The sequence below is a fragment of the Pecten maximus genome, chromosome 11 (genome assembly GCF_902652985.1).
Source record: "Pecten maximus chromosome 11, xPecMax1.1, whole genome shotgun sequence".
NCBI lineage: Eukaryota > Metazoa > Mollusca > Bivalvia > Pectinida > Pectinidae > Pecten > Pecten maximus.
The window spans coordinates 37,955,039-37,979,286 of NC_047025.1; the positions used below are offsets into that span (position 1 = coordinate 37,955,039).

Here is a 24,248-nt window from a genome sequence, read left to right on the forward strand (position 1 = left end):
GCGTTGCCATGCTCCACTACACCACACTTCGACGAAGCTTGATTAGCTTTATGAGAATATTGGCGCAGTATATTAAAATCCGCTTCAGCATATTTACATTTTTTTTTTCATCAACACTTTTATTTGACGATATATAGAAAATTTGGCCATACTAACAATAAACAATTTTAAAACCTTTTTATTAGTATAGCAATACTATACATTCTGTCCTGGAGCTGACAAGGCGAATACAATGCGTTTAAAAATACAGCCAGGTACTCAGAACGATACACGTTCTTCCTGGTTTGGACGCACTTAAGATCTGCCATTTCAGATCAGGTCTGTGTAGTGTTCTGGAATTTGAGCTAAATGTAGTATTTTAACATTGTAAAGTATAACGAATTAGTCAGTAAACCGGACAACGTTTACTTCTAAACAGATATTTAGACGTCTTTTATATAATTTTAAAAATCTACTTGACACATGGAAATCTGTTGAGATGCTAATGGAAACGATTTTGTTTTTGTGTAGGTTTACGAATGTCGGTAGACCATACCTGACAACTGTCCATGTCTCCACTACGGTATAATATAATGGTGGACTTCAATGTACACACATTTATATATTTGGTTGTGGTTTTGACAGCAGTCAACTGCTTCTCCAAGGATACGCTGAAAAATGCCATCTCCGATCTGAGAAAGGATTTTGGTATTCTTTTGAATGCAGATATAGGCACATTTCAGCCTTGTGGTAAGTTTTTATCAGTTTTTTTTTCAATTTCAATTTATTTATTTCACTCAGGAACACTTTATATTGTGCGCGACAAGATGTCAATATACAGTACAATATACTACAATGATATGATTGACAGTAAAGCACACATCTTCATCTTCTACACTCCTCAACTCCTCATACAACGATAGACGCGACATTTCACTATTCATAGCCAATTAATATCCATACACTGTTTTTCAAATTAAAACAATCATCCTAAAGTGATATACATTTACTGTATTACATTTTACATTGCTATTACGTTGGTATACTACACAACAATACATTCACTCAACCGACACGTTTTCACCTGTCTTACAGTACAATCCTAAAATGATATTATTACAGTATTACACAGTATATCACTCGTACTACATAATGCATGTATCATAGATAGTATACCACACTATACAATGTAGTCTAGTATACCACACTATACAATGTAGTCTAGTATACCACACTATACAATGTAGTCATACCATTGTACATAGCGACTATCATACTCAACATACCATAAACCATTACACTATTACAATCGCATCTTGCAGTGCGTGATCATACGGTATTGTAACATACATTGTACATCTAACATACCGATACCTTTAATCAGGATGTAACAATCAAACCATGATATACACTACAATAATGTTAGATTCAACAAAAATGATCAGTAATATATGCATAAAAAAGATGAGTGAATTCACACATTATTTTTTTAAATGTCTTTCTAGTATTTGTATGAGCAGGGACAGATTTGATAATATTTTGATAATAATAATAATATTACTGGACGCAAACAATATTAGCCTATATATCCAGATCGAAGTTACAATGCGTTTTTCCCCGAAAATATGGACCAGTTCGTTATTGTCTATCTCATGATTATAAAAACATTCAGTTTGCCCCAAATGCTTATTTCATTTCAACATATTTTATTGTATAACATTTATACAAATGGGTTAGACAGCAGGCTTGGCCTATATAAGTCTTCCCCAATACAAACAGAACAATAGTAGAATTAAACTAAAACAATTGAAAGTAAAAAAGTATAAGAAATATGTATATAAATTAAGTCAATGGAGATGAAATATCTATGGAGATGAAATTTTTTATTAATATATTGATTTTTATGGTCAAAGGGAGGTAATTATAAAAAAAGAACTAACAATTAGTGGAAAAGGGTGGTAATAAGGTTCTGTTATATCCGTTGTCAAATTATGATCATGTTAGAGTTATAAAAAGATTTTGTTCTCAGTTAATAGCTATTGCTTAGATACAGGATTGGCACCCAGCCTTAAATCCAGCAGCACTATAGATGTTCAGGCATAAAATGTCTTACTCCTCCTTCTGTAGCCATCCATCTTAGTGTGCTAGATTAAGACTGAATGCCCCTGCATCCAAGCAAAGCTTTCATATGTTAGATATAACAAACTATGTAATTATACTCTGGAATAAAAAGATTCTAGTTGAACATACTAGTTTTGAAATAAGTAAATCAATCAGAGATATTCAGGGATCAGCTGACTTTTGAAGCAGGTCGCAGGTTCACCACATTCTTATATCAAGAAAATGAACAATATAGAATATATGTAAATACAGGTAAAATAATAATCAAAAACTAATTGATTGAGTCTGGGTCTAGAAAATAATGCTTATCCAATGGGGATTCAAACGTTTTGATCGTTGGTGACGTAACGACAGTTAACAAGCCGCTCAATGAAAGAATATTTTCTCAAATAGTCTTACTTCTTCTTTTTAGTAGTAGCAAACCATGTCCTCTTGTTATCTTATTATTGTTTGGAATTAACAAACCCTCAGTGACAGCTTTATCGTATCCTTAATTTGTTAGTTTGTATGCTTGGATTCATATCTCCTCTCAGTCTTCTATGCCTTAGTGTTGGTACTGTAAGTTAAGGATCCTCAATCTTTTTCCATATCATAGATCTTTCATCCCCGGTATCGGCTTCGTTGCTCTCATTTGCATGGTTATTTTTATATCTCATTTATATCTTTTTGGAGATAGGGATTCCATGTACAAGCCCTGTATTCAAGATGTGGTCGTACAAGCGCTTTGTATAAAAGACAGAATGTAGTGTTATCTACTATTTCAATCTCCGCTGTTATGACTCTTGTAAAGCCATCCGATTGTTAAAGTGTTTCCTTTATCCAAATTCATTTGTTTCCATAGCTGTTCGTCAAACTGTTTCTTAATTGCTATTCCCGTTGCTCCTAGAAAGTGTGCCGTATGTTCTTGAAGGATTTCCCCAGTAAAAACCTCAAAACCTTCTATGCTGAGCTCGGATTTATTTACCCAGTACCTTGATGTTTTAGGGAAAGCCTCAACAACTCCAACGATGTCTAATTTCTGCTGCCTGATAAAACATTTTAATTCTTCCACTTTGTTAGTGTGTCAGCGTTTGTAAACATACATCGGAGTTTGTGTGTGCGCCCCATTATGCTTTTTTTGACTGCCAGCCGGACAATCTTCCTGTTCCACGGCGGCACCCGTACTCGGTGTGTATGATTTTGCCTCGTTTCTCGGGGTAGTTTCATCTTCCCGTTCCTGCTTGGTGAGATCGTTACTGATCCGGATGCAGTTGTATGATATATTTTTATTTAAATAGTGATTTCTTTTTTTCGGGTGATGAAAAAGAAACCAGGATAGGACTAGATTTGTTCATGGATTGATCGTATTTGCCAAGTCATATTACTTTGGCTACATTGTCCTCATATTTCAGTTTGTATGTCTCGAGCATCTCCTGTATTCCTTTTCATCTGCCACCTTTCTTGCAGTTCCTTCGGGATCAGTTTGTTCCTGAATGCCGAATACAATAATGCTGGATTCCCTAGTTTTCCTTTCATTTAACTCTGAGATTACGACTTGCTGGGTTTCATTTTGTGAACAGATGGGTTGGAAGTATAAGGAATAGGTATACATTTTCTACGGATTTGACTTGCGTAAGCATTTAAACATGTAAACAAATACTGATATTGGCTCCCAACTCCATTTAAACATAATTGTAGCTAGACACATTGTTCTGTTGTCAATAGCAAAACCTTGTCGTGGCCATCATCTCACTTTAAGATCTATATATATACAATGTACATACAAAACACATATACACTTACATCATCATCATCATCATCATCATGACACCAACACATCTTCATATTTATATTTACATTATTCCACTATCATCTTTATGACATCATCAGTAAAATATAATATTGAAGATATATACGGAGTAGGACTTGTATAGTCGTTACCTACAGTAGTTATAGTGGTATTAGTGGTGTTCGGTAAATAGGTAGTATATATATATTGCTACCAGGAAATAAAATCTGTGACATTCTATTAGAAGTGTGCGATTGTGAACTAAATAGTGAAATATCCACATGGAAGGACTTGCATATTGACATGTCCGGGAGGTTTTTAATAACAAACAATATTTATATACTATAACTTTACATTTACTCAAGGAACAAATTCATTAACGTATAGTACAGGCTACCTCAAAACGTATATAATAAGTAATTAAGTCATGCTATATATTGTATGAGACGTGTGTTTTATTATATCTTGTAATACTTATAACTTACTTCTCTTTGAATAAATTATGTGTCGTGCAACACACCCGTTGCTCACACTAAATAAGCGAAAAAACATCATGCAAATAATTTTTTCACCTTAATGTGAAAAGAATTTCACTTAAGTGAAATAAAACATAATGCAAATAAATGTTAACTTCCCTTAAGACAAAAAGAATTTCACTTAAGTGGGAAAAAAATATGTGCAGACATAATGCAAAATACTTGGCCCCTAAGTAACATTCTTTTCAGCATAAGGTAAATAAAGCCGACCATATGTTTTTACAGCCACTCTGTCCTCCTATCCACCCCTATTGTATAATGGAATGAACCCTCCCCCTTGGACCTGTCTCTAAACCGGTTTCATACCACATTTGTATATCCACAACCATAACTTGAAGATACTTTTTTGTCTTCATAAAAGTATCCCCTTTATATATTTGTAATCCCCTTGACGTGTTCTTAAAACAAACAAAAATAACATCAGTAAAAACATTACTCGGACAGTCATAAAATCTCTCCAATCTATGTTAGAAACGTTGTTCATTATTGATAGGTAAAACATTTTTAATTCTGTGATGTTTACTTCCCTTAAAGGGAAACAGATTTTAATTTCCGTTATAATTTATTTACATAATGATTTATTTTCCTTATGTTTTATTTCCATTATGATTTAATTCCATTATGTTTTATTTCCATTATGTTTTATTTCCATATTTCCATTATGTTTTATTTTCATTATGTTTTATTTCCATTATGATTCATTTCCATTATGATTTATATCTTCAGTATAAACCTTTCGCTTATACCAATAACTATGAAGAAAAAAAATTCTAACATAATAAAATATTGGAATTACTTCGAAGTCATGTTGCAGAATCGCCTTCATTATTAATTTTTAAAATGAATTAAATAAAATAACTGATTTTGATAAAGAAGATGTTGTTAAAACCATTAAACAACGTAACCCAATGTTATGTCATCTAAGGAACAGTGTGAGTAAACTTTAACTATGACACGTTCTTATCCCTTATCATAATGGAAATAAAAAATGGAAATAAAACATAAGTGAAGGTCAATCATTTAGGAAATAATATTGATTTTACTAACAACAAATGGAGTAGAGAAAAGGTCTCGAATTGGTCAGACAGATGGACTAGTCCATATTTGATTCATGAGAGTGGGTGTCATATCTACTCAACAGCAGCATTTGTATAATGTTTTATTTAACATAAGTGAAAAAGATTTTCTCTTAAGATGAATCAAATTAATTTCACTTAAGTAAAATTCTTTTCACTTAAGTGAAATAAAACATAATGCAAAAAAGTCTTTTAACCTAAGGTAAAAATATTTCACTTACGTGAAATAAATTTGAAGCATATATTTTACCTTAAGATGAAATGGGATTAAATGTTAAAACGGCATGTCATAGCAGTCAGCTTATGAGCTTTCACAGTATATATTCACATATCTTGAGTTCTACAGATATGTGTTGATACACCATTTCTTTGACAGATGACCTTGAAAGAAAGTCTTCGCATGTGTGTCCACGCATCTTCTGGAGCCCTGGAACAAGCATTGACCCCAGGAAAGAAATCCGAATCGGGGCGCACTTCAGTATGCGTAAGTAACCATGTGAATTAAATACCGATATAAGCCCTAAAGGCTTCTGGGAACGTATCACGTAGAGTGAATTTGATTGATATAAATGGTCGGTGCTAATTGTCATATGCTTCATTAGTTTTGTATTATGCCGTGAAATGGAAACTTGGTTATCGGAATCTTCAATATATTATTACTAAGAAAATAAAAATATATTGAAAATACAGACAATACCGAAACATTGACAGCTGCCTTAGATAGAATAAATGACTATATTGTGATCTATATAGTACAGGTATTATGACTTTGTGAAAATACAGGTAAATATCTACCTGTACATGTTCTCAAGTGTTTATATAATTCTTTTGATTTCCGAAAAGTGGGGGAAATGAGAACAAACCCTTGTAATGGTCAGTCATTCGATCATTTAACACTAAAGCATGTCTGTGAAAATTTCATTGTGCCATTATTGACTCAGACGTGACTTGAATGAGTTCAGAGTTCTTACCGATGTCACATTTTCGGTAAACTATTCTATGTGTCCACTTCTCTATCGTCAACATTCTCGAAATAAGTTTTATCGAAGGTATCCGATGTTTTATCGACTTTTAAAAAAATCTGATAAAACATCATCGTCATAAGGAATAAGCTGTCGTCGATGATTTTTAAAATCTAATAAAACATCATCGTCATAAGGAATAAGCTGTCGTCGATGATTTTTAAAAATCTGATAAAACATCATTATCATAAGGAATAAGCTATCGTCGATGATTTTTAAAATCTGATAAAACATCATCGTCATAAGCAATAAGCTGTCGTCGATGATTTTTTTAAAATCTGATAAAACATCATTATCATAAGGAATAAGCTGTCGTCGATGGTTTTTAAAATCTGATAAAACATCATCGTCATAAGGAATAAGCTGTCGTCGATGATTTTTAAAAATCTGATAAAACATCATCGTCATAAGGAATAAGCTGTCGTCGATGTTTTTTTTTTAAATCTGATAAAACATCATCGTCATAAGAAACAAGGATGGATAGTATTGCAACAGCAATACAAAGTCCCCTGCCTGAACCAGGAGTGCAACTATTTATTTCCCATTTTTTAAACTACGTGTTATACTGATCACGTATACCAAGTTTCGTTAAAATCGGAGTAGTACTTTAGGAGGAGTTGTCCGGACAAGCCTCAACCAATGAGAAGCCGGCAGCCATTTTAATAAATGAATTTTTGAAAAATAAAAATGTGGGATGCACAACTACATGTTATACTGATCATGTATACCAAGTTTCATTAAAATCGGAGTAGTACTTTAGGAGGAGTTGTCCGGACAAGCCTCAACCAATGAGAAGCCAGCAGCCATTTTGAAAAATGAATATCTGAAAAAAAATGTGGGATGCACAACTACATGTTATACTGAGCATGTATACCAAGTTTCATTAAAATCGGAGTAGTACTTTAGAAGGAGTTGTCCGGACAAGTCTCAACCAATGAGAAGTCGGCGGCCATTTTGAAAATTGATTTTTCAAAAAAAAAAAACATGGGATGCACAACTACATGTTATACTGATCATGTATACCAAGTTTCATTAAAATCGGAGTAGTACTTTAGAAGGAGTTGTCCGGACAACTATTGCGTGACAGACGGACAGACGGACAGACAGACGGACGGACGGAGGGTAAACCTATAGTCCCCCCGTTTTTCAAACGGCAGGGGACTAATTAGTTGTCGTCGATGATTTTTAAAATCTGATAAAACATTATCGTCATAAGGAATAAGCTGTCGTCGATGAAGCAGAAGACGCTTACCCTCCGGAACGCCTGATTTTAACATCATTATACTTTGTCTAGGGTCTCCATACAAATCTCGTTTTTTCGATTTTGAGAATGACATGGATAATGGTCGATGTGGTAATTAATGGATATGTTGAACATTATCTCGGTTATAAAAATAATCAGAATAATGAATGATTTGCTGTATTTATAACTAATGGGATACTCCCTGACTGTTTTAAGGTACGTATGGCTGTAAGAAAGTCAATCTTGAAACTAACCAACTTAAAATATTAAACATATGTACATGTACATTTGTACATCCACTTCTTAACACAATCTCCCCACCCTTACTAAATCAAAATAGAGAAAATTGCAATGTAGTGTAATCAGAAAACCGGTAAGCCATGTCCCTGTTAAAAGAGTCTGGAGACACGCCCCCATCAGAAAACCGGTAAGCCATGTCCATCTCTAAAGAGTCTGGAGACACGCCCCCATCAGAAAACCGGTAAGCCATGTCCCTGTCTAAAGAGACTGGGAACACGACCCATCAGAAAACCGGTAAGCCTTGTCCTTCGCTAAAGAGTCTGGAGACACGACCCATCAGAAAACAGGTAAGCCTTGTCCCTCGCTAAAGAGTCTGGAGACACGCCCCCATCAGAAAACAGGTAAGCCTTGTCCCTCGCTAAAGAGTCTGGAGACACGCCCCCATCAGAAAACCGGTAAGCCATGTCCAGCTCTAAAGAGTCTGGAGACACACACCCATCAGAAAACCGGTAAGCCATGTCCAGCTCTAAAGAGTCTGGAGACACACACCCATCAGAAAACTGGTAAGCCATGTCCGTCTCTAAAGAGTCTGGAGACACGCCCCCATCAGAAAACCGGTAAGCCATGTCCCTCGCTAAAGAGTCTGGAGACACGACCAATCAGAAAACCGGTAAGCCTTGTCCCTCGCTAAAGAGTCTGGAGACACAATCCATTAGAAAACAGGTAAGCCATGTCCCTGTCTAAAGAGTCTGGAGACACGCCCCCATCAGAAAACTGGTAAGCCATGTCCATCTCTAAAGAGTCTGGAGACACGCCCCCATCAGAAACCGGTAAGCCTTGTCCCTCGCTAAAGAGTCTGGAGACACGCCCCCATCAGAAAACTGGTAAGCCATGTCCATCTCTAAAGAGTCTGGAGACACAATCCATTAGAAAACTGGTAAGCCATGTCCATCTCTAAAGAGTCTGGAGACACGACCCATCAGAAAACAGGTAAGCCTTGTCCCTCGCTAATGAGTCTGGAGACACAATCCATTAGAAAACCGGTAAGCCATGTCCATCTCTAAAGAGTCTGGAGACACGCCCCCATCAGAAAACCGGTAAGCCTTGTCCCTCGCTAAAGAGTCTGGAGACACGACCCATCAGAAAACCGGTAAGCCTTGTCCCTCGCTAAAGAGTCTGGAGACACGCCCCCATCAGAAAACAGGTAAGCCTTGTCCCTCGCTAAAGAGTCTGGAGACACGCCCCCATCAGAAAACCGGTAAGCCATGTCCAGCTCTAAAGAGTCTGGAGACACACACCCATCAGAAAACCGGTAAGCCTTGTCCCTCGCTAAAGAGTCTGGAGACACGACCCATCAGAAAACCGGTAAGCCTTGTCCCTCGCTAAAGAGTCTGGAGACACAATCCATTAGAAAACAGGTAAGCCATGTCCCTGTCTAAAGAGTCTGGAGACACGCCCCCATCAGAAAACTGGTAAGCCATGTCCATCTCTAAAGAGTCTGGAGACACGCCCCCATCAGAAACCGGTAAGCCTTGTCCCTCGCTAAAGAGTCTGGAGACACGACCCATCAGAAAACTGGTAAGCCATGTCCATCTCTAAAGAGTCTGGAGACACGCCCCCATCAGAAACCGGTAAGCCTTGTCCCTCGCTAAAGAGTCTGGAGACACGCCCCCATCAGAAAACTGGTAAGCCATGTCCATCTCTAAAGAGTCTGGAGACACAATCCATTAGAAAACTGGTAAGCCATGTCCATCTCTAAAGAGTCTGGAGACACGACCCATCAGAAAACAGGTAAGCCTTGTCCCTCGCTAAAGAGTCTGGAGACACAATCCATTAGAAAACAGGTAAGCCTTGTCCCTGTCTAAAGAGTCTGGAGACACAATCCATTAGAAAACCGGTAAGCCATGCCCCTGTCTCTCCCTAACGAGTCTGGAGACAGGACCCGATTATTGTGAATACACACACATGCGTTGGGTTTGTGACTATTGCCCGATTGGGTTTAAACGTGTTTTCGGATTGTACTGAATATTGCCAGAGGAAGAGCTGATTCAACCTGATGTACAGTGCGTGTTATAAATCAACATTCATTGTTTTCTAATCATATCACTATATCAGATCATCAAAAACTTACAACGATTACGAGACGATTTCGATTTTGGATTCTGACATTCAGACGTTACTAACATTTCGCCTTGTTCTTTTGGCCTTAGCCTTTGACCTTGAGATTGGAAGTGCCATGGTGATACTGAAGGTAGACGATCAGCCAATCTATGAGGACCGTCTCGACTTCACATGTAATATGCTGATTGAAGCCGACGGATATGTGCCTTTCCTAACAGAGTGCCCGGTCTCCTTCAACAGTAAGTCTAAATGTTTTATCTAATTATAAGCATTTTATTTACCAGAGTACGTTCTTTATCTATTAATAGTTTATACAATATGTGATGAAGATAGTTTAACGGTTGTATATTGGTACATTTTCTAATCTGTTTCGTTTTCAGCCAATATATCATTCACGCACACATTCACAGATGTGTTAGGATTAAAGGCTTACCCGGTAAGTGTTGGAGTGAAAGTGTGTGTAAAAGTCAATTCATACAGCCAATTTTACATTTGTTCAGAGGAGGAAAGCCCTGGTTTATCTTTATATGGGCGTCTATACGACATCATAACACTTCTACGTGTATCGTTTATAACAGAGGTATGCGAGTTATCTGACATAGGAAACGAGGAGGACACATGTTAATTTTCGTCAATTGTGTTACTATGTATCTTGTCATATTTCAAATATCAATATTCCCGAAATTGTGTTGCCGATTTATAATTCTAGTTGAATGTCGATCTGTTTTAGGGTACATATGAAGCTGAGCTGAGGGTCAAGAACCAAGACGAATCTGTTATATGCTGTAAAGCAACATTGGTCATAATGGCATAAATTGGAAGCCAAGACCAGCAGGCGTGAAAAGAACCAAAATATCTGTTTGACAAGACAAATCAAATACTGACTGGAAAATAAGATGTTTGAGGATTAAACAATATTTTGGGTGTCGAATCATTTCATCGCAATATACGACTTGTATTTTTCATTTAAACTTGATAAACCTGTTTTCGTCAACAAATTAAGACCAAATGCACGTGTAACATGTATTTACTGACTAGTTTGTCAACCTCATTGACGTCAGTTATTAAGGCAACATCTTATACCTTTCCAATTTAAGCACAACCATTTTTTTCTTGGACCAGAAGTGTTTACCATTTGTTCACAGTACGAGTACTTCGGTATCAAATGAAGGAGCGACTTAGGAACAACACTACCTAGGTTTACTTGGAACAGTAGTCTATCACAGTCTATCTGGTGAAAATACCCTGTACTATACAAATCGAAGGTGATTTTAATCAAGATAGAAAATATTTTCAAGATAGCCAAAAGATTTAGGTAATATTTTACACCTGTCCTATTATATAAGGTGTTTTATTATTTAGGTTATATTTTACACCTGTCCTATTATATAAGGTGTTTTATTATTTAGGTAATATTTTACACCTGTCCTATTATATAAGATGTTTTATTATTAAGGTTATATTTTACACCTGTCCTATTATATAAGGTGTTTTATTATTAAGGTTATATTTTACACCTGTCCTATTATATAAGGTGTTTTATTATTAAGGTTATATTTTACACCTGTCCTATTATATAAGGTGTTTTATTATTTAGGTAATATTTTACACCTGTCCTATTATATAAGGTGTTTTATTATTTAGGTAATATTTTACACCTGTCCTATTATATAAGGTGTTTTATTATTTAGGTAATATTTTACACCTGTCCTATTATATAAGGTGTTTTATTATTTAGGTAATATTTTACACCTGTCCTATTATATAAGGTGTTTTATTATTTAGGTAATATTTTACACCTGTCCTATTATATAAGGTGTTTTATTATTTAGGTAATATTTTACACCTGTCCTATTTAAGAATATGTCTGATTATATATTAGGTGCATACTACGTTAAACCATGCTTTAACTTTAACTAGTCTATGCTTACTTTCTGGGAATAAAGACGAAAGTCATTCAGCTAGAGATAGATAAAAGTCTAGATGCGAGGTAGACTGTTTATGAATATGACGCGAGCATCGTCCATGTTCAGTGTGTAACTGAGACAGATCACGTATATACCACATCATCAGTTATGTATATATTGATTCTTCATGCATTTTATCCCGATAGTATTCGGGTTGTAAGGTGTACATGGCGTATCAAACGTTATATTGTGAAAGTTGTGATATACATTCAGTATCTTGTTATAATTAGTATCTCGATACTTAACTTCTCTTGTGCAATATTGTAACGTTTTACAGGCCATACATACAACATGATCATTGCTAATTTTAGTTTGGGCCTCGGTACTGTAAAGTAAATAAAATAAATTAGGCATGTGTAATTATAGTGACTTTGAATGCTGTACATCAGGTTAAAATTGGTTTATGAATATGCAATTCATTTAGCTTAATGCTATGACGTATTGTCTTATATATTATTTACCATTACATGTATTTGTGATATTAAATAAATCATTATTGTTTGGTTTACCTTGTGACCTTTATAGAGTTGATTACTAAAAAGTACATTGTTTTTAATTCTCATAAAATCTTTCTGTTGTAACTTACCAATAGCAATATGCATGCTGCTGTCATCAACCAAGATCAAACCTACTTGTGTGTTTCGACATCCATACTTTGTATTACTTTGTCTTTTCTACAATTCTTACTGTACTTTACTGTTATGTACACTGTCAGGCCGCGGTGGCCGAGTGGCTAAGGTGTCCCGACACTTTAACACTTGCCCTCCACCTCTGGGTTGCGAGTTCGAAACCTACCTGGGGCAGTTGCCAGGTACTGACCGTAGGCCGGTGGTTTTTCTCCGGGTACTCCGGCTTTCCTCCACCTTTAAAACCTGGCACGTCCTTAAATGACCCTGGTTGTTAATAGGACGTAAAACAAAAACAAACAAAAACTATGTACTCTGTGCTTTACTGCTGTGACCTTCCCTGACTTCCTACATTACTTTACTGCTGTGACCTTCCCTGACTTCCTACATTACTGTACTGCTGTGACCTTCCCCGACTTCCTACATTACTGTACTGCTGTGACCTTCCCCGACTTCCTACATTACTTTACTGCTGTGACCTTCCCCGACTTCCTACATTACTGTACTGCTGTGACCTTCCCCGACTTCCTACATTACTGTACTGCTGTGACCTTCCCCGACTTCCTACATTACTTTACTGCTGTGACCGTCCCTGACTTCCTACATTACTTTACTGCTGTGACCTTCCCTGACTTCCTACATTACTTTACTGCTGTGACCTTCCCGACTTCCTACATTACTTTACTGCTGTGACCTTTCCCGACTTCCTACATTACTTTACTGCTGTGACCTTCCCCGACTTCCTACATTACTGTACTGCTGTGACCTTCCCCGACTTCCTACATTACTGTACTGCTGTGACCTTCCCCGACTTCCTACATTACTGTACTGCTGTGACCTTCCCTGACTTCCTACATTACTTTACTGCTGTGACCTTCCCCGACTTCCTACATTACTTTACTGCTGTGACCTTCCCCGACTTCCTACATTACTTTACTGCTGTGATCTTCCCCGACTTCCTACATTACTGTACAGCTGTGACCTTCCCTGACTTCCTACATTACTGTACTGCTGTGACCTTCCCTGACTTCCTACATTACTGTACTGCTGTGACCTTCCCTGACTTCCTACATTACTGTACTGCTGTGACCTTCCCTGACTCCCTACATTACTTTACTGCTGTGACCTTCCCCGACTTCCTACATTACTGTACAGCTGTGACCTTCCCTGACTTACTACATTACTTTACTGCTGTGACCTTCCCCGACTTCCTACATTACTGTACTGCTGTGACCTTCCCCGACTTCCTACATTACTGTACTGCTGTGACCTTCCCGACTTCCTACATTACTGTACTGCTGTGACCTTCCCTGACTTCCTACATTACTTTACTGCTGTGACCTTCCCCGACTTCCTACATTACTGTACTGCTGTGACCTTCCCTGACTTCCTACATTACTTTACTGCTGTGACCTTCCCGACTTCCTACATTACTGTACTGCTGTGACCTTCCCCGACTTCCTACATTACTTTACTGCTGTGACCTTCCCGACTTCCTACATTACTGTACTGCTGTGACCTTCCCCGACTTCCTACATTACTTTACTGCTGTGACCTTCCCCGACTTCCTACATTACTGTACTGCTGTGACCTTCCCCGACTTCCTACATTACTGTACTGCTGTGACCTTCCCCGACTTCCTACATTACTTTACTGCTGTGACCTTCCCCGACTTCCTACATTACTTTACTGCTGTGACCTTCCCCGACTTCCTACATTACTGTACTGCTGTGACCTTCCCCGACTTCCTACATTACTTTACTGCTGTGACCTTCCCCGACTTCCTACATTACTTTACTGCTGTGACCTTCCCCGACTTCCTACATTACTGTACTGCTGTGACCTTCCCCGACTTCCTACATTACTGTACTGCTGTGACCTTCCCCGACTTCCTACATTACTGTACTGCTGTGACCTTCCCCGACTTCCTACATTACTGTACTGCTGTGACCTTCCCCTGACTTCCTACATTACTTTACTGCTGTGACCTTCCCCGACTTCCTACATTACTGTACTGCTGTGACCTTCCCCGACTTCCTACATTACTTTACTGCTGTGACCTTCCCCGACTTCCTACATTACTTTACTGCTGTGACCTTCCCGACTTCCTACATTACTTTACTGCTGTGACCTTCCCCGACTTCCTACATTACTGTACTGCTGTGACCTTCCCCGACTTCCTACATTACTTTACTGCTGTGACCTTCCCGACTTCCTACATTACTGTACTGCTGTGACCTTCCCCGACTTCCTACATTACTGTACTGCTGTGACCTTCCCCGACTTCCTACATTACTTTACTGCTGTGACCTTCCCCGACTTCCTACATTACTGTACTGCTGTGACCTTCCCCGACTTCCTACATTACTTTACTGCTGTGACCTTCCCCTGACTTCCTACATTACTTTACTGCTGTGACCTTCCCGACTTCCTACATTACTTTACTGCTGTGACCTTCCCCGACTTCCTACATTACTTTACTGCTGTGACCTTCCCCGACTTCCTACATTACTTTACTGCTGTGACCTTCCCCGACTTCCTACATTACTGTACTGCTGTGACCTTCCCTGACTTCCTACATTACTTTACTGCTGTGACCTTCCCCGACTTCCTACATTACTGTACTGCTGTGACCTTCCCCGACTTCCTACATTACTTTACTGCTGTGACCTTCCCCGACTTCCTACATTACTTTACTGCTGTGACCTTCCCCGACTTCCTACATTACTTTACTGCTGTGACCTTCCCCGACTTCCTACATTACTTTACTGCTGTGACCTTCCCCGACTTCCTACATTACTTTACTGCTGTGACCTTCCCGACTTCCTACATTACTGTACTTACTGTTGACCTTCCCCGACTTCCTACATTACTTTACTGCTGTGACCTTCCCCGACTTCCTACATTACTTTACTGCTGTGACCTTCCCCGACTTCCTACATTACTGTACTGCTGTGACCTTCCCTGACTTCCTACATTACTGTACTGTTGTGTACTCTGTGCTGAACTGTTGTGACCTTCCCGACTTCCTACATTACTGTACTGCTGTGACCTTCCCCGACTTCCTACATTACTGTACTGCTGTGACCTTCCCCTGACTTCCTACATTACTTTACTGCTGTGACCTTCCCCGACTTCCTACATTACTGTACTGCTGTGACCTTCCCCGACTTCCTACATTACTTTACTGCTGTGACCTTCCCCGACTTCCTACATTACTGTACTGCTGTGACCTTCCCGACTTCCTACATTACTGTACTGCTGTGACCTTCCCTGACTTCCTACATTACTTTACTGCTGTGACCTTCCCCGACTTCCCTACATTACTTTACTGCTGTGACCTTCCCCGACTTCCTACATTACTTTACTGCTGTGACCTTCCCCGACTTCCTACATTACTTTACTGCTGTGACCTTCCCCGACTTCCTACATTACTTTACTGCTGTGACCTTCCCCTGACTTCCTACATTACTGTACTGCTGTGACCTTCCCCGACTTCCTACATTACTTTACTGCTGTGACCTTCCCTGACTTCCTACATTACTGTACTGCTGTGACCTTCCCCGACTTCCTACATTACTTTACTGCTGTGACCTTCCCCGACTTCCTACATTACTTTACTGCTGTGACCTTCCCCGACTTCCTACATTACTTTACTGCTGTGACCTTCCCCGACTTCCTACATTACTGTACTGCTGTGACCTTCCCCGACTTCCTACATTACTGTACTGCTGTGACCTTCCCCGACTTCCTACATTACTGTACTGCTGTTACCTTCCCTGACTTCCTACATTACTGTACTGCTGTGACCTTCCCCGACTTCCTACATTACTGTACTGCTGTGACCTTCCCCGACTTCCTACATTACTGTACTGCTGTGGCCTTCCCCGACTTCCTACATTACTTTACTGCTGTGACCGTCCCTGACTTCCTACATTACTTTACTGCTGTGACCTTCCCTGACTTCCTACATTACTTTATTGCTGTGACCTTCCCCGACTTCCTACATTACTGTACTGCTGTGACCTTCCCCGACTTCCTACATTACTTTACTGCTGTGACCTTCCCCGACTTCCTACATTACTTTACTGCTGTGACCTTCCCTGACTTCCTACATTACTTTACTGCTGTGACCTTCCCTGACTTCCTACATTACTGTACTGCTGTGACCTTCCCCGACTTCCTACATTACTTTACTGTTGTGACCTTCCCCGACTTCCTACATTACTTTACTGCTGTGACCTTCCCCGACTTCCTACATTACTGTTTTGCTGTGGCCTTCCCCGTCATCCTACAGGGTGCCACTGCTACTTCCACTAGGAAGACTAATAGAATCTTTCCCTACCTTGAGGGTGTGACAGAGAAATCTCAACCTTCGGGGGAGATTCTTGAATGTCCAACCCGAGGCTTGCCGAGGGTTTGGACATTCAAGAATCTCCCCCGAAGGTTGAGATTTCTTTGTTATACCCTCAAGGTAGGGAATGATTATTTTTCTCCCACCTCTTTTCTTTATGTGTTTTCCCATCGGCGATCTCCGTCTGTTTGTAAACAAGTACACATGTCAAAAAAACCGCGGGAAATATGCACACATTTTCATTCATCCATTTCACGTGTAGTGACGTCACTCACTCATCACTGTCCGACTCGGAGTAAATCACACGAGGTCGCTTTGAAATCGACTTTGTGTTGTCATTATGGCTGTGGAAATGGATGTTAAATGTTCCCCCACTGATTGTGGATCCATAAAACACCGATCTTGTGACATCGGACGGAGTTGGGCATAAGGAAATGCTGTTGTGCGATCTTTTTACTTGTGACAGTTGAACAATTTTGTCGCGATCGGTGCAGGTAGGTGCACTTGTGCTCTCAGTTTCAGTTGTAGGCCTACAGTTGGGGGATTCATTTGTATTTGAAAGAATGGCAGACATTTTTTGTTTTTGGAAACTGTTCAGTTGTCTGTAGTTGTTTAGAGACTGGGGATTTTTGTATTATTGTGCACACAATTTGTTTGTTGACGTAGCAGACGACGTAATGTAAACAAAACAAGTAGTTCCGGTAGTACTTCCGGTGAAGAAAGTGAGCGCGTGCAATCTGTCACACCCTAGGGTATGACAGATTGCACGCGCTAAAAAAGACAGAGAAATCTTGTACACTCAAAACGGGAGACAAATCAGTGAAAGGTGGGAGACAAATCCATCAATTCCTTTTTTTCGCGAGTTCTGATTGATCTCTCATGCAACTTTTAACACAATGGAAATATTCTTCCTTGGTAGCAACCGAGCAGATATTTGTTGGTGCTATGGCTGGAAATGTTATCAGGACTATAGATTCCCCTGTCTGGTTGAGTAATCCATCCTCTCCCTCCTCACACACAGTCTGGAGATTTCCTGTTTCATCTAGTTCTCTAGCTTCCTTTCAATCTAATTTGCTATCCATTATCTTCGTATATTAAAGAAGTCTTACCTTGGCGGTTATGTCCCCACTGGGTAGTTTTCATCTCGCCTACTTCAGATCAGATGGCCAAGAATGGGTAGACTTTCTATTTCAGCACAGTAGTGCATTACCTAGCTACACTACTCCTGCACTGAGTAAAACCCGTAGCGAACAAGCCTACATAGGTCAATTTTCTCCGTCCAGGTTGGATCAGTGGCACAGTCAAAAGGCTCTTGACCAAGTTTGAAGCATTTATATGGCGAAAATATGCCAGTTGTAATATTCGTCCTTTAGGGACTAAATGGGGTAGTATTCTTAAAGCGTTCTCAATATAATTTTAAGATTATCATGTAGTATGCCATCAGCAGAGGAGCTCCGCTATTCTCCAGCAGCTCTTGTTCCTCCTGGACCATGCCTCAGCCCTTCATTGTACTGGTATTCCTCAAATAGCAGCTCTTATATACCCACTGCTACTTTTCCCATAGTATTATATGTTGAAATCTGCTTTCGACCTCATCGACTGCTTTATGAGTTGTATTCCAGGCGGAACAATACACGACCGTCAAATGCAAAGAGAAATGCATATTCATCAAATATGGACATGAACCATTAATTGTGTAATCAAGATGTCCATAAGAAAGTACAATTTCATGTCAGAAAAGCCTACAAAGATTTACGAATACTAGGATCAATTCACTGGTTAGTGTCAGCTGGTTCCATGTAAGGACCAAAAATAACAGTGAATCAAATAAACGGCAACACAATGATTTGTTCTAATTTAAGTCCAACACAGTATCAAGAAAACCAAACATCAAAGCCTGTGCTTGATTTTGAAACCATTTGTATAATCGATTTATTCCCCATTGACCCTGGTTTCGCTGAGGACAGATATCCACCTTACTATTATACAGGTCCTCATACTGCCTCTGGTTCTATTCAGTTTTGACCGACATGATATTTTCCAGGTTTGAAGCTCTGATAGCCAAAGCCATAGCACCTATCGAGTGTGAAATCCGAGAACTGGGAGGTGTGACGATAAGTTGAAGACCTGGAGCGATATAGTCGCCGGTCGTTAGTTTGATTCTCTGGCATCGCGGAAGAGACAGGGGCGGTAACAACTAATCTGATCATAGAGGCCATCCAGAAGGAGGCCAAACCCCTAGCAACTGATATCGAGATATCACATGGGGTCGGAAAACCACGAACAAGACGCAAATCTAGCCACGACACAGAAATAAACTCCGTCATGATTCTAATCGTGACCTTTTGATAACCGGGATTGTCCATCCACCCGTGAAACATTCATGTATCTCTATTAACGATGACCTTACAAAGAGTATATATATGTCAAAAGATGGTAAAGTCAGGAATAATCCAACAAACTTGGACATGGAAAGGAAAGGTTATATGTTATATCATCTAATAGATGACTTCCACTATGATTGAGACAGGGTATCGGGCTGACCATAATTGCGCCATTGAAACGTTCTGTTTTAAGAACGCCGATGTGGCGCAGCGGTAGAAGCTGCGGGTATTTCTGGCTAAGTGATTAAGCCCCCTCCCCGTAACCGCATTTATCTTTGCAAAATTCAAATTTATATTGGATATCATCCCCGTCCTCACCCATACATTCCTCCACTGTTAGTATCTGAACCTCGACGCCACTTTATACATAGCGCCCTTTTTGTGTAAAAATTTTTAAAAAGAAAAGAAAAAAAAAGATGTTAAGTTGTTGGGGGGAAATGCTACTACATGTAATGTATATGATTTCTTAATCTTTTAGGAAACTAAACATAAACATTCTCATAATGATATACTAGACATATCAGCAAAGAATACATTAGGATCAGGATATGAAAAGGTGATGGATTTTTTTTTACATTTAGCGAAATTTTCTGAAGGCCATTCGTAATTATCTGCTAAAAATATCTTCACATAGTATAAATAGTAATATGGAGTTTTGCGCAAATTAAAACTGGTCGACAGTGTTGCTATGTATTTTTAAAAGAAAAACGCACATTGGGGAAAACCTGCTTTGCATTGAAACATTGTTAAGTGAACTGAAATAAAATGTTTGTCCTTGGTTTTATTAGTATACAGGGAATCGGGGATAGACCTACACTAATTAACAACTAAAGCAAAATCTCCACTTTCAAAATGGCCGCAATGTTCCTTGATAACCACAAATGTTAAATGTTCTTTACTACTGACACCACGCTCTTCATTCTCTTACTTTCAATCTCACATTTCTCCCACATCTCCTCAAAACCGTACAAGCTACTAGAATCTCGCCCTCTAAACTCATCTAAATTTCGCTTAAGTCTCTCGACATACTTGCAAAACTTAACATTTTCAGTCACTCTCTTTCTCTCGCTTTCCTCTAACTCCTTCATGATCTTGTCCACTTCCCTTTTTTCTCTTCTTTCTTGAATTTTTCTGTCTCTTCGTCACACAATTCTAGTACAAGCTTCTATATCTGCTATTGTTCCAGTAATTCCCGAGGATGAAAAAGAGCTCCATCGCCAAGTTCAATTGTTAAACGGTCATCTTCATCGTCTAAATAGCAGTCATGGAAATGAAACACTGAAACTCAATAATTGTATCCTACGTGCTCGCGGCGGCAAAAAGTGTAAAAAATTTAGGGTTTCAATCAACGCCAAGTTATATCGTGACGGCATTCATCCAGGTGAAAAACTGTCAGACATTTGGACACGTTTGATCATAAAAGACATACAATCCTCCTGTTGATGATTAAAGCACAGATTGACCAACAGTTGTACCTTTGGTACTTATATTCTAGTCTCGGCAAAGTGTTTACCATACTTTATACATTTCCTTGAAATAACGACACACGCCTGCCACAATTCCAGTTCGGCGAGGAACTTTGCCAACAGGTAATTTTGATAGGAAATCTTCATAGATTCGGCATAGTTACTTTGCCAATCCTAATGCCAATTATCAGAGTTTCGGCAAGGTACTTTGCCAAACACTTAAGTGTCGTTTAATTAGAAATAGCATAATTTTACGCCAATTGTACAGCAATTTCGATATGAAATCTTCATGGATTCGGCATTGTGACTTTGCCAATCCCAATTATCAAAGTTTCGTCAAGATACTTTGACAATCACTAAAGTGTCGTTTAACTAGAAAATAACATTTGATAGTAACCGGTTGTGAATGTAATTTTACGTTAAAACCAATTCGGCAAGGTATTTTGCCAATTGTATTCTGGACGTATATTTTAAAGGCTAGTCTCGGCAGGTTGTTTGCCGGATAAATACAACAGACCATAATTAAAAATGGCCAGTGCAAATATACCCGACCCAAAAAGATACAAAGCTGATGACGCAACATCAATCTACTGTAATAAATGTGACGCAATAATCAGCAGCCGGAGATATCTTGACTGTGCTGTTTGCAAAATGCAATACTGTTACGCTTGTACAGGACAAAAAAGGAACGTTCTGTCTCTATTAGAAACGGGCGATTTGGAAGGATTCACTTGGTCTTGTAATTGTTGCAAAGGAACACAGATGGGCAACTTAAAAATGGTCGTAAAAGACGAGTTAGTAAATGACCTGAAGTATGAGATAACACAAAGTGTGGATCAAAGAACTCAAGAGCTACAAGAGAGAAAGAACAGAGACTCAAACATAATAATTTTCAATCTTCCAGAGTCGCTTAGCGAGAGTACAAATGAGCGAAAAGAAGAGGATAGCCGGAAGTTACAGACAGTTGCTGACTCGATTGGTGTTCCTGAATTAGATATCATTGCTATGTTTAGACTAGGACGACCTGAACCCAGAAGTAACAAAACAAGACCACTGAAAGTTATCATGAACAATAAAAAGCAAAGGAAAAACCTCCTGGAAAATTCTAGAATTATAAAAGAAAAAGCACCACACGATTTGAAAAAAGTTATCATTGTTCGTGACATGACCATCGAACAGAGACAAGACCGCAAAAACAAGTATATGGCGAAGAAAAAGAATAGTACAGTACCAAAAATATCGGAGACGGAGATGGAAGTAGATCGCAAAAATGATTCACAGCCAATATCAAACTCGACCAGATCAACCACTGAAATTAGTCCTATAAGACGGTCTTTCAACGTGACGTCATACAATCATGACGTATCTTCAGGCGACTCGACATTAATGTACAGCCAGGACACTATCCTTGACGGTCGAGTTCCGGCATCGCCAGAAGTTGAAAGAGTCTAGGATATTAATTTTAAGGAGGCTTTTAATGTAAACTATGATGTCAGTATCACTAGTGGCCAATCACCTTCCCTCGTCATCTTTTATTCAAATGTTGATACCCTCACGCCAAGCAAAATAAGTCAATACCTCCCAATAAATGGTGGAAAATTGCTAGGTCAGTCACTGGAATTAACAATAAACAATCTCAAATACCACCACTTACACATAACAACAGAACAGTACATCATCCAACTGAGAAAGCTGAGATACTTAATAATTATTTTACTTCTATCGCAAACTCTTCTGATAATCTGCAAAATCTTGATACTTCCAGTAATGATGAAAATCACACACCTTTTATACTTGATAATATACATGTATATGTATCAGAACAGGATGTGGAAGATCAAGTAACTTTGTTAAATGTAAATAAACCATCTGGTCCAGATGGAATTATACCAAAGGTTGTGAAAAATCTCAAGTCAAGTATTATCCTACCTTTACAATTACTTATTAATAAAACCTTACAGACTGGGGAAATACCAGATAACTGGAAAATGGCAAATGTTAATGCAATTTATAAGGGTAATTGCACCCGAAATGAACCAACTAATTATAGACCAATATCAATTACCAATTGCTTTAGTAAACTATGTGAAAAGATTATATCTAAATATTTGTACAATTTTGTCAAACAACATAATATCATTTCAAATCATCAATCTGGCTTTACACCAAAAGATTCTACTGTAAATCAACTGTTGTTATCATACTATCACTAGTAATTTAGATATAGGAAATGAGTTACAATTTATATTTTGTGATATAAGCAAAGCATTTGATAGAGTTTGGCATGAGGGGCTATTGTATAAACTAAAAAAATGTGGAATTACAGGGAAATTATTGGAATGGTTTCGGAATTATTTAAAGGATAGAAAACAAAGAGTCATTACTGAAGGACATTACTCTTCTTTCCGTACTGTCAATGCAGGGGTTCCTCAGGGTTCAGTACTGGGTCCTCTGTTATTTTTTATTTATATAAATGACATAACTAATGATGTTAATAATTCTATAAAACTGTTTGCAGATGATACATCATTATTTGCCATTATTGATAATCATAATTATTGCTACTGACTTACTAAATGAAGATCTACAAACTATCAATATTTGGGCAAAACAATGGGATGTTATATTTAACCCCTCAAAAACTAAATCAGTTTTATTTACCAGAAAAAGAAATACTACACACTTACCACTATTTTTTGCTGACACAGCAATAGAAAATAATGACTCACATAGTCACCTTGGTGTTTTATTTTCAGCTGATGGTACATGGAATAATCATATTCACAATATCTACCAAAAAGCCTGTAAACGTCTTAATATTTTGAAATATCTTAAATATAAAATTGATAGAAGTTCACTTACTACTATTTTTACTGCTTTTATTAGGCCTATACTTGATTATGCTGATGTGATGTGGGATAATTGCTCTCAGCAATGTAAAAATTTATTAGAATCTATTCAAATTGAAGCTGCTCGTATTATAACTGGCCTACGTAGGGGAACCTCACATGAAAAATTGTATAATGAGCTAGGATGGGAAACATTGGAGTCCAGACGAAAGAAACATAAATATCTGCGGATGTACAAAATAATACACAATGATACACCTTCCTATCTTACTGAGATTGTAAACGTTTTTAAAAATAATATTGATGAACAGAACTACCCTTTAAGAACCATCAGGGCTTTCAACCCACCACTATGTCACTCTGAAAATTATTTTTATAGTTTTTTTCCCTCCATGGTACGAGAGTTTAATGACCTTGATTTTGATACACTAAATGCACCAACCATTACAAAATTTCGAAACTTGATATCAGCGGGTAATGATATAAGAAATACTAC

General features: G+C 38.3%; 1 protein-coding gene across 3 annotated transcripts; it reads left to right on the forward strand.

The window, feature by feature from the left end:
• Window positions 1–257: 257 nt before the first annotated feature.
• On the forward strand, window positions 258–12,581 carry LOC117337365. Of its 3 annotated transcripts, XM_033898328.1 has the most exons (8): window positions 258–318; window positions 511–729; window positions 5,857–5,964; window positions 10,196–10,345; window positions 10,487–10,542; window positions 10,837–11,421; window positions 11,516–11,844; window positions 11,939–12,581. In XM_033898328.1, the coding sequence occupies exons 2-6, from the start codon at window positions 549–551 to the stop codon at window positions 10,918–10,920; spliced, it is 579 nt and encodes a 192-aa protein (XP_033754219.1). In that variant the 5' UTR covers window positions 258–318; window positions 511–548; the 3' UTR covers window positions 10,921–11,421; window positions 11,516–11,844; window positions 11,939–12,581. The 3 variants fall into 3 exon arrangements, with proteins under 3 accessions (XP_033754219.1, XP_033754217.1, XP_033754218.1); XM_033898326.1 differs by having other exon boundaries at window positions 11,516–12,581; XM_033898327.1 differs by lacking the exon at window positions 258–318 and adding an exon at window positions 411–432 and having other exon boundaries at window positions 512–729; window positions 11,516–12,581.
• The last annotated feature ends 11,667 nt before the right edge of the window (window positions 12,582–24,248 follow it).

Excerpts from the sequence above, each read along its gene's own strand:
- LOC117337365 (XM_033898326.1), top strand. The coding sequence starts at position 549 with ATGTCTCCACTACGGTATAATATAATGGTGGACTTCAATGTACACACA. Across the intron at positions 730-5,856 it reads AGGCACATTTCAGCCTTGTG|ATGACCTTGAAAGAAAGTCT; the intron begins GTAAGTTTTTAT and ends TTTCTTTGACAG. Across the intron at positions 10,346-10,486 it reads GTGCCCGGTCTCCTTCAACA|CCAATATATCATTCACGCAC; the intron begins GTAAGTCTAAAT and ends TTTCGTTTTCAG.